This window comes from Sycon ciliatum, chromosome 6 (assembly GCF_964019385.1).
Source record: "Sycon ciliatum chromosome 6, ocSycCili1.1, whole genome shotgun sequence".
NCBI classification, from domain to species: domain Eukaryota; kingdom Metazoa; phylum Porifera; class Calcarea; order Leucosolenida; family Sycettidae; genus Sycon; species Sycon ciliatum.
In genome coordinates, this window is record NC_088648.1 from 29496875 (window position 1) to 29507175 (window position 10301).

The 10301-nt window shown below is 49.6% G+C and overlaps 1 protein-coding gene across 1 annotated transcript; it reads right to left on the reverse strand.

The window, feature by feature from the left end:
* Window positions 1–4701: 4701 nt before the first annotated feature.
* On the reverse strand, window positions 4702–8241 carry LOC135819850 (uncharacterized). Its single transcript, XM_065333130.1, has one exon. It carries the CDS (start codon window positions 7930–7932, stop codon window positions 6001–6003), a length of 1932 nt encoding a protein of 643 aa, XP_065189202.1. The 5' UTR covers window positions 7933–8241; the 3' UTR covers window positions 4702–6000.
* Between the last annotated feature and the right edge of the window lie 2060 nt (window positions 8242–10301).

The window sequence follows — 10301 nt, forward strand, 5'->3', positions numbered from 1 at the left end:
AAAATTGCAATTTTTGAATTCTTGTCTCAGATTCGAAATCTATATTTTTCTTCATCTACTCACATCCAGCGTCAGGTAAGTGAAAGAGAAGACAAGAAGCAGTCGCTGGCCGGTGAATTACGCCTGCCTTGACGATTTTAGGCCATCGCTGTCCTCCCTCTCGCTCCTGTTTTGAGAGCGAATACTGCGATGGGATCAGCGATACAAATTTCCAATTTCGAGTCGCATTCCGCGATGATATCGCCACAGCCGATCTCTCCAATCATCCACCACGTCTAGAAGACGTCGACATGACCTAGAACAAGCTACATCTTCGCTACAAGCAGAGAAACTGAGCGAGAACACGATCGAAACAGCGACAATTGTTTGCGCTGAAAAGCATACTTTTGAACGCGTTCGTTCTCCATACTTTCAAATGGCAACCTACCCATATCATACATCAAAATTTTCAGTGGGATCTCAGCTGTCAAGCGCAAAAAACCGCGGGTCGATCGGAGCTACGGCGGCGGGGAACGGCGCGCTTGATTGGAGTGCAGCGAACCGTACCATATGGTACGGTTCGAGATGGGGCTGGTACACAAAGGGCTACTCCCTGGCAAGAACAGTGTAGATCTACCATGCCGGTGTACTGGCTGTAGTACTACCGTACTGGCAATATGGTCGCAGTGAGGCCATGAAGCGTCACATTGCCATTGGCATATATTGGCACATGTTTAGGGGTCGTCGCAAAAGTTTGTTGTCCCTGAAACGAACATGATTCATTTAGGGGGAGGGGGTGCGAGCCAAAATCGCAAGTCGACCGACACTGTACATATGACATGTACATGCCTGCGATTTTCGTCGTCCAGCATAGCAAGCTGTGTTCGTTTCAGAGGGAGGGGAGGGGGTCCAAGTACGAAATGAACGATGTTCGTTTCAGGGACGACAGCAAACTTGTTACTTTTGCGACGACCCCTTACCGCACGCAGGGCGTTACATGCAAAGACTAATTAAAGGGGAAGTATACCCTAAAATCAAATTTTCACCAGTTGTAGTCTTCGGGGTGCTGAGTCGAATGGTCTTGGTCCGAGGAAGCTGAGACGCTCCCTTCCTCCTTTATTCCCAATCGAACTCGCGCACTTCCACCGAAACTGGGTGACTGCGCCCTACTAGATGGGGATTTGTATGCAAAATGTCACTAAAAGCGCCATTTCGTTCTTATAAAAGCACGGATGACCGCGATTGGCCCATATGTTGTAGTCTTTTGGACGCTGAGTCGATTGGTTTTGGTCCGAAAAGGCTGCGATGCAGCGTTCCTCCTTTATTCCCAATCGAACATGGTTGAACAAGCGGTCACGTGCTCCTGCGTACACCAGTCACCTGGTCACCGTGCCTGCAGGGTACAACTTACTAGCCTGTTTGACCTTTTTTGGGTGCAGTCCTGTCACTCGAGTTGAACTCGAGTTGAACCCCCCTGCGCGCGTTACGCGGCAACATTGCCAGTACGGTAGTACTAGTAGCAAGAGTCTTTTTTTTTTTTTTTTTTTTTTACAACAGCCTCCTTTAACGGGCAAGATTAAAAATTAAAAGCAACACAATGATGAGAAAACAAGAGGGGTAAACACAATAACTTTATCAAAGCTGTTGACTCACGCATACACACACACACACACACACACAAGATAACAATGATACCCAGTACCTAGACTGCAGGAGTTGCAAAGAAAGTTAAATCAATGCAGCCTCCGCGTTTGCGAGGACAGCAGACTGATCATTGACGCGGCGCATCCGCCGGGCACCACGAAGGCAGGCAACACTGGCACGCAGGAGACCAAAACCAAAACGACAACGCAGCAACGCCATCACCATTGCGTATGGCTCTCCGGATTTCTCTGCAGACAGAGCAGCAATTCGCTTGAGAAGAGCGCTAGCGGAAGCAGCTCGACCGGCTCCACCTGTGGCTGAGAATACGACAGGTACGAAGGAGGCTCGCTCAACTTCTTGCACCCTCTGACCATACCTGCGACGCTTCTCTCGCTCATGGCTCTGGTAGCGAGCAGCGAGAGAAGAGGAACGGTTTGAAGGAGCGAAAGGGTTAAACACCCGTACCTCAAGATAAACGCGTTCAAACCGTCCTCCCCACACGCCACTCGCCGCCACATCCAGACGGGCTTGATCCTCGGTGGACGCCGTCAAGAGTCTGGACTCTTGGAGTCTTGCTAGTACTTGTACTAGTAGTAGGTCTACGAGTCACAACTCAAGTCAGTTTGTACATGACATGCAGTACGACTCGTACAGTGCTGGCAACTGAAATCCGACCCACTGGCCGGCACCGCGCCGCCCAGTGGGTCGGATTTCAGTTGCCAGCACTGTACTCCTCTAGCTCTCCTCTGTAGACTGTAGATCTACATGTACATGCATGCACTTCCAGAACTGGCTACCGGCAGTTACCAGATGGTCACTTGTCACTGCACTACGACTCGAGTACGAGTAACACTAACAGTAACGATACAACGAGGGAGGGCTTCGTACTTCTTCCTGAAGTCTGTATACATGTATACAGTCCATTCATTGGAAACTGGCACCCTAACTTTTTGGTGTCTCTCTCACATACATGTAGTTGTAGATATCGTGAAAACAACAGTACATCCTGCATTGTGTGACCCGTGCAATTACTCTTTGCCACATTTGAGGCCAGAAAAGTCCAAGAACAGAGAAATTGAAATGTAAGGCTAAACACTATTATAATTTTTTCATTGATTGGTGTCACAAGTTAGTTAGTTGTGCGTGCTTGGATTGAGAAGAGTTTTTTTCCAGGGAGTAAAATACAGTTAACCCTCACACCACAGAAGAGATGAGCCAGTGGGGTGTCGCAAGCTTATATTGAACGTGAGCACGACATGATTATTGTGATCATGATGACGTATAACATAGTTCGCGTGAAATGATCGGACTGGGCCGTCTAAGGCCGCCCATCTGTAACATAGTATGATAGGAACAAATAACGCCATCTATCGGCTATGAAAGAGCGTTTGAAAGACGACCCATGGGGTCATGTAACAATCATAAAGGCTGGGTGTACCAGTACATTGCTATGGCAACTGCATGACCACTAAGTACTCGGTAGTACCCACAAGTATATTAATTGTATTGTCTGCGGCAGCCGATGGATGTGCACCATGCGGATTTCGTGCCCATCGGCCGAGCCCGTGCCTCCCCTCCGTCCGGTAGGCGTGGGCGGGTGGGAAACAAAATTGCGTGGCGAGCACTCGCAGCAAAACAGACAACTGGCAAAATTACACCGGCCAGCAGTAGATGAGCCGTCTACGGATGCATCCGCCAGGCGAAGCTGAAGGGTGGCTCATACGGGATGTCGTACGCGAGTGCGACCCGAATGCGGAACTCTGCAAGAGTGCGTGCTTGCGCAAGTCGGCTGCGGCGGCACGGCGGAGTGCGTATGGTCACCTAAAGTCATCTTGCGGGAATATTCCCCTGCGGGGGCGCGGCCCGTGGCGTGCTGGTTAACTACGGTTTGCGCAACGCAAACCAACATTATTTTACTACTCCCTGGTTTTTTCCCTTGTGTTTTCTTCTATTAATTATTTTTACATTTTATTACTAGCTCATGTCATGAGCTGAGCTCGAGCTCAGCTCATGCTCAGTGCAGTATCCGAGTTAATTTATTTTGTATTTTTTACGTCAACAAGAGTCTGAGTCTGTGTGCAGTGTATACCGTGCAAGAGAATCTCCGCTGACTGTGTGCTATCGGGTACGTTTCACTTTACAGCCGACTCGTGACAAGATCAGGAGTCTTATGACGAACACCATTGCGGAGCAGGAGAATTAGTTCCGAAGTTGTATGCCCAGACAATGACATATGTCCGGTGTCGACTGGCGTTTGCATTGTTGCGGTCGGCGATCATGTGCATCCGCGGTGCTCGATCGTCATATCACCGTCCTGTGAATGCATTGCGAGAGTTGGCAATCTCGGAGGGCCGGCTGTGAGGTTTTGGAGACGATGGTGGGCAGGACAGTGCCCTTGTATTTTCCTGGTTTTAGTTTTTGTTTGTTTTTTGTTTGTTTTTGTTTTGGTGTTTCTCGTTTTTGCGTTTTTTCACACATACAATTGTTTTCATTTTTTGGTGTTGTGTTCTAATCATTCGCCATGCCACTGTCAATTGTATTCTGTTTGCCCGTAAAAGAGGCCTTTTCTCCACAGGAGAATTAGTTCCTTTAAAAGTTATAGCCGCGGAGTTGGTTTTAAGTTTAACAGAGATGCACCCACGCCGGCATGCCATGCAAACAACATGACGATAGCCATCACTGGCATGCGGCCCACAGCTCTATGAGTGCTCTTGGTTATCATGCGGCCCTACAACATACCAGAAAGGGTTCATTATAAACGAAACCAGTCCGTTACAAAGTCTGGGCAATTTGTATAAGTTGAAACAGGGACATGAACTGTAGTTCGGTATAATCATCACGAAATTGGCTGCAGACGAGTTTGTTATAAGTGGAGTTGACTGTATAAGTGGAGTTGACTGTATAAGTGGAGTCGACTGTATAAGTGGAGTTGACTGTATAAGTGGAGTTGACTGTATAAGTGGAGTTGACTGTATAAGTGGAGTTGACTGTATAAGTGGAGTTGACTGTATAAGTGGAGTTGACTGTATAAGTGGAGTTGACTGTATAAGTGGAGTTGACTGTATAAGTGGAGTTGACTGTATAAGTGGAGTTGACTGTATAAGTGGAGTTGACTGTATAAGTGGAGTTGACTGTATAAGTGGAGTTGACTGTATAAGTGGAGTTGACTGTATAAGTGGAGTTGACTGTACTTCAATAGCTAAACAGTACTGACTACTACATAAAGAGGAATCAGAACAACCGTGAAGATGAAATAAATAGAAAAGAGGAGGGTATGGATATTCTGGCACGAAAGCCTTTATGAAGAGGACGTGCGACTAAACGTTATAAAACATTCTCAGAAACTAATGCGTACTGTAAGACATGTTATTATAACGAGTAGCAAATTTAACGATTGTCCAAAATTCATAGGTTAACGAGAAGATATGTTAACGATCTTGCAGTATTCTGCCATATCCACACACAGCATATATGAAGCAGTACGGCCTCAACGGATCTTATTATAACGAAGAAATGTCATCCGTTAAAACGTTAGATTTGCTTCCTCGTTATATATACATGTCTTACAGTAATACTTCCTGACATCAGACTGTATTGGATATTGAAAATAATACAAGTAATTATTATTAATGATCTAAGATGTCCTTCGAAACATGTCAGCACGACCGTGTGGACATAACACAGAGCATTCTGCTAAAATTTGAAACCGTAAAAAACAGCTCTCGATCGTGAAAGTTCACACGGACCAGATGCCGCGATCGAAGTCCATGCCGCGACTGGTCGACCCGGGGGGGGGGGGGGGGGCTAGCGCTGGTTTTGTGTGAGCCACCTTAGATAGTGCTTCCGCGAGAGTCACGGCGACTCACCACTCCACTAAAGCACAGTGCAAAGTGAATTCACACACACTTTGTGTTTCCCACAAAACAGGGAATGGCATGGACAGCTGAGCAGAATAGCCCAATCCCGAGTGGCACTGCGGTTCATAATAATCTTACTCAAACTTCAAATCTTCAAAACAAATAATTAAATTCAGCTCACTGGGCCAAGAAATTCGGAGTCCTTATTGAAGATGGTGGTGAAGAATAAGTTAGCTTGAGATGTGTAGCTTTTCTTTTCCTGATATTCAGCTCAACATATTAATTTTTTATCATGTCACTTCAATGACCCTTTCTAACAAAGGAACGAAAAAGTAAGAAAAAAAAGAAGAAAAAAATTGGTATACCTAGCTGTACCGATCAAGCTGTGGCGCTAGAGGAAAAGCCGCCAGTATGGCAAAGTCATGACCGCCGGGGGCTGGACAGTGTCAACATGTACAGTGTCAGACATCAGCCTAGTCTTGCTGCAAGTTATACTTTGGTGGCCCGTGCCAACCTAGTCTCACCTCAGGTTCCATTCGCGTGGCTGCCAGTTCTCGTTGTCGTCCGCAGCAGCCTTGCCATGTGCTATAGCCGGCGCCTCCGACGTGTCTTTGGAATCTGGACTTATCTCGAGTGCATGTTTTACCGGGTGCTTGTCCAAAGTGGAACTTCTGTCCTCGCCGATTGCAGCAGCAGGCACAGACTTGGGCTTGCGCGCTGTTGTGTCATCGTTGGGACACGCGCACGGCTCGCCGACGTTCTCGCTCTTCTCGCAGACGGGAAAGTCGTGCGTCACGTGCCGCACAATGTCGACGAACTCCAGGTCACGCGGATCGCGGCGTATGTACTCGCTGGCGTTGATGCCCGTCCCCTTGAAGCTCTTGTAGAGCACGACACCCAGTGCACTCTGGTCGTAGCGGTGACAGCCGATGTAGTCGCCCGAGTACTGCTGTCCAAAGTCGCACGGCCACAGCCTGGCACCGTCCGGCGCCATACACTTCAGATCCAGAGAGCAGCGGAACCACATACGCATCACCACGTTCCTCACGTACGGCACGTCCAACCACACCTGGCTGGTGCCGACAGCGATCGGCTGCCTGCCGACTTCCCGCCGCTCGACTCCCAGGAAGTGCAGCGTGCCGTCGTGCGTGAACGCCCCCGTCGGTCCGGCGTTCAGCGGCTCGAAGCCCACCACGCCAAACCCAGATCTCAGCTCTCTCATCTCGCTGATGGGCCGCTGGAAACGTATGGACGAGTCGGCCCACAGCGCTCCGCCGAACTCCTGGATCACTGCCTGCACCACGATCGGCTTCCACATATAGTATTTGAGCTGGTACATCTGGCCGCCGTAGAGGTCCGTGCGGAACCAGCGCACGGTTGTGTTGCAGAGGCGTTCGATGCGCCGCCGCCAGTCGCCCTCCAGGCCTATGTCATAGACCACCACCCCTCTCTGCTGCATGTGCTTACGCGCCGATCCCACCATGTCAACCAGCTCCTCGGCGTGATTCTGGCTAACGGCGCTCACAATCGGGAACCGTCTGCCAGCCGGCAAGTCGTCCAGGATCACGCGAGGAGGCACGAGCGCCTGGAGTGGCCCCGACGGATCATACTTCAGCTGGTCGAGCAGGTGTGGGCCGGCCCGGTCCTCCGTGAAGCCGCGTCGCATGCGCTCCAAGTCCAGCGCCAGTCCGTTCAGGTGCACGTTACGCGACAGATAGCCGTTGAACTGCGTGGTGTCGCCCAGCACGTCGTACGCCAGCAGGGACTTGGTGTCCAGCACTCCGCCAAAGTACACGCCCGAGTCGACCCGGACACGATGAGCACCAGGCACGGCATGATCGCTAGTGTTAAATGTCAACGTCTTACTTTCTCCCGCACTGGTTTGTTGACGATGATCCACGGCGATCTGCAGAGAGTTCTCCTGTGCCATGACGGAAACAACGTGCCATGCTCCGTCATCGAACCGCCCCGCCAGTTGGATCCTGGCCGACTCCTCGGCTCCCTGTACCCGCCACACGATCAGCAGCGAGCCGTTATTCTGCATCACCATGCCAAAGTAGCACACAGCGCCTGGCATGAAGACGCCATCGAGGCTCTGCCCATACACAAGCACAGACTTGCGATCAGGCCTGTCCGTTTTGAAGGCAAAGGACAGGGATTCCACGGTGAACGCTCGCCACGGCTTACCGAAGCGATACCAGAACGTCCCGTTGCACTTCACCGGCTTAGATCGGTCCAGATTCTCGCCACGCTTCGTGCGGATTATACCTCGCTCTTTCCTATCATAATCCTCCACTTCCATCAGCCGCCGCTGGGCGATGCGTGCTACCGATCCTGGCATGTTCTCATTGCGGCCCGACGAGAATTGCGACCCGGTCATGTAGATTAGCAGCGTACACGTTCCAAATATCAAAACTATGGCCAGCATTCTGGGCCTAGTGATTCGCTCCATGATGATTGAAAGTCACAGGATATCTTCGAACTCACAGCATAAGTATTATCGTCCGAACCGTTTGGTAGTTACTAGTATTGCAAATAATAATTTCAATTTACTGTGATTGATCAGTGAGCTTCTGAGATTTTTGACCCGCACGCGCGCCTCTTGGCAACACAGCTACTTCATCACCCGTCTAGCTACGCGCTAGGAATGATTTGCTTTGTGGCCAAGATCATTGAAACTACATTTTACCGTCTTCACCATTCCTAACTAACATTGTAGCTGAACGGTATAGCAAAAAATGATGTTGGCCCTTTCTCATTTTGCGAGCTTCCGAAGTGTTTCGTCTTTCACGTGAACGATTGTTTCTTTGTGGCGTGAGCATGCTAGCACGTGGACCCTTCGACTAATTGATGCTGCGCTGCATGCAGCGTGCAGCCGCGCCGGCCCCTTGACCTGTACAAGTGTAGGCTGTAGCCATGGTAGCTGTTGACGTGCAGCGGATTCTCTGCACGTGCACGTCGTTGATCGAGCCTCGCGGCGCGGTACGCGGTCCGGTCCGCTGAGTGATGGTACATGGTGTGAACATGGTGAAGACTGAAGCCTATGCGGCTAATGCCTGTGACCAGGTGACTGTGTAGTGTCTACAGTGCATTTCAAAACTATAGACGCGTAGGGTTTTTGAAATATTTCAAATTTGGCTGGAAACTTTTGAGAATAGTTTTCGGAATATTGCTCAGGATCGCTCCACAATTACTCTCATATAGTTTCTAAAGGATTGGATAACAGACGCCCAATTTGGAAAAATTTATGCACAAAGTGATCACAGATTTTATGTGGTATAGATGCTGGCATAACGGTTTTTGCCTAGGTACGCGTCTATAGTTTTGAAATGGACTGTACAACTGTACCTGGTACCGTATACTGTAGATCTTAGATCATCTACCTGGTATGCTAGACTATGACTCGTATGACTATGAGTAGATCTACATCATACTGACATACATGATTGTATGATTTGGAGTCTATGCCTATGGTAGATCTACCAAAAAATAATGTTTGTCTACAGCCTACACTGGCTACAGCATGCATGTACTGTTTGGATAAGGGGAGCTGTAGCCGTGTAGGGGAGCTGTAGGGGAGCTGTACTGTAGGTCTACCCTGTAGAGCAGTCAAACCTGTCTAAGACGACCGCTCAAGGGCCCTTCAAAGTGTGGTCTCTGTTAGATCTACTGTGCGAATGCAGTTAGCTTTTTTGAGCTCCGCAGTTTTCGCAGGTTTTGCAGTAGCCAGCCGGCAGTAGGCCGGTCTGGAGAAGGGTAGGTACTGGATAGTTAATTAGTAATAGATAGTTCATTAGGTAGCAGCCTAGCAGTAGCATTTAGTGGGCCGAGATGTCCCGATCTGGAAAAACCGCCATTCGCGGGATGACCGAGTCGGAGATCAAACTGTTGAGTTCCCTCCCAGGAATTGAGACTTCTGTCGTAGAACTAGTCACAACACTGTCCTCCCTCGTGTCACAGTCGGCCGACCGGGAGACACGCCTGCTGAACAAGATCGACCTGTTGACGAAGCAAGTGAATGCACTCAGTGAGGATGTTGTTTCGCTCAAAGAAGCCGCCATTGTTTCGGCGAGTGTCTCTCCCCAGGCCCAGTGCCAGCGTACGAGCAAGACATCCCGTAGACGCTCAGCCAGGAAAGCTGGCCGTGCAGCTACGGGCACCAATGACCCCAGTAACTGTATGAGTACTACAACTGCACACCGTAGCGTCTGTGACAGCGTCAGTGACACTGACGACACTGAAAGCAGTGATCAGGAAGCTACACACCCTGCAGCAGGTAAAGGCTCCAAGCTCCAGCAGGCCAAGCGCAATGACGGAAGAAGTAAAGCCATCCTGGATGTCATTGCAGATGACAGTTGGCAGTTGGTGTCAGCGGAGCCACCCAGGCCAAAGAAAGCCATGTTGTACGTTGGGAATCTGAGCGAGTCCTGCACTGAGGAGAGTCTAGCAGCTTTCGTGAAACAAAGGTCAGCCAAGGCTGGAGCAGAGACCACTGTGCATGACTGCAGCATGCACAGAGCAGAAAATGGAAAGGTGTCAGCACGACTAATGGTTGAAGCAAGTGCCCTCTTGCTTGTTGTATCCCCAAACTTCTGGCCAAGACCTCTGTACGCTAGACCATGGCAGTTTAAAGACCGTGACCAACATCAGAATGCAGCATCACAAGACAATCTTAGCAGCAGCAATGGTAAACATTCCACCACAGATCCGACCAGTGATAAAGAATGATGGCAGCACTGGGTGACCCTAATTCTCCAACAGGACTCGAACCTAATCCTAATGCCGCCCCATCTATTCCGGGTCTTTTCACTAGACATCTCA

Bases quoted from the DNA above. Each gene is read 5' to 3' on its own strand.
- LOC135819850 (XM_065333130.1), bottom strand. From the start codon at position 7,932: ATGGAGCGAATCACTAGGCCCAGAATGCTGGCCATAGTTTTGATATTT.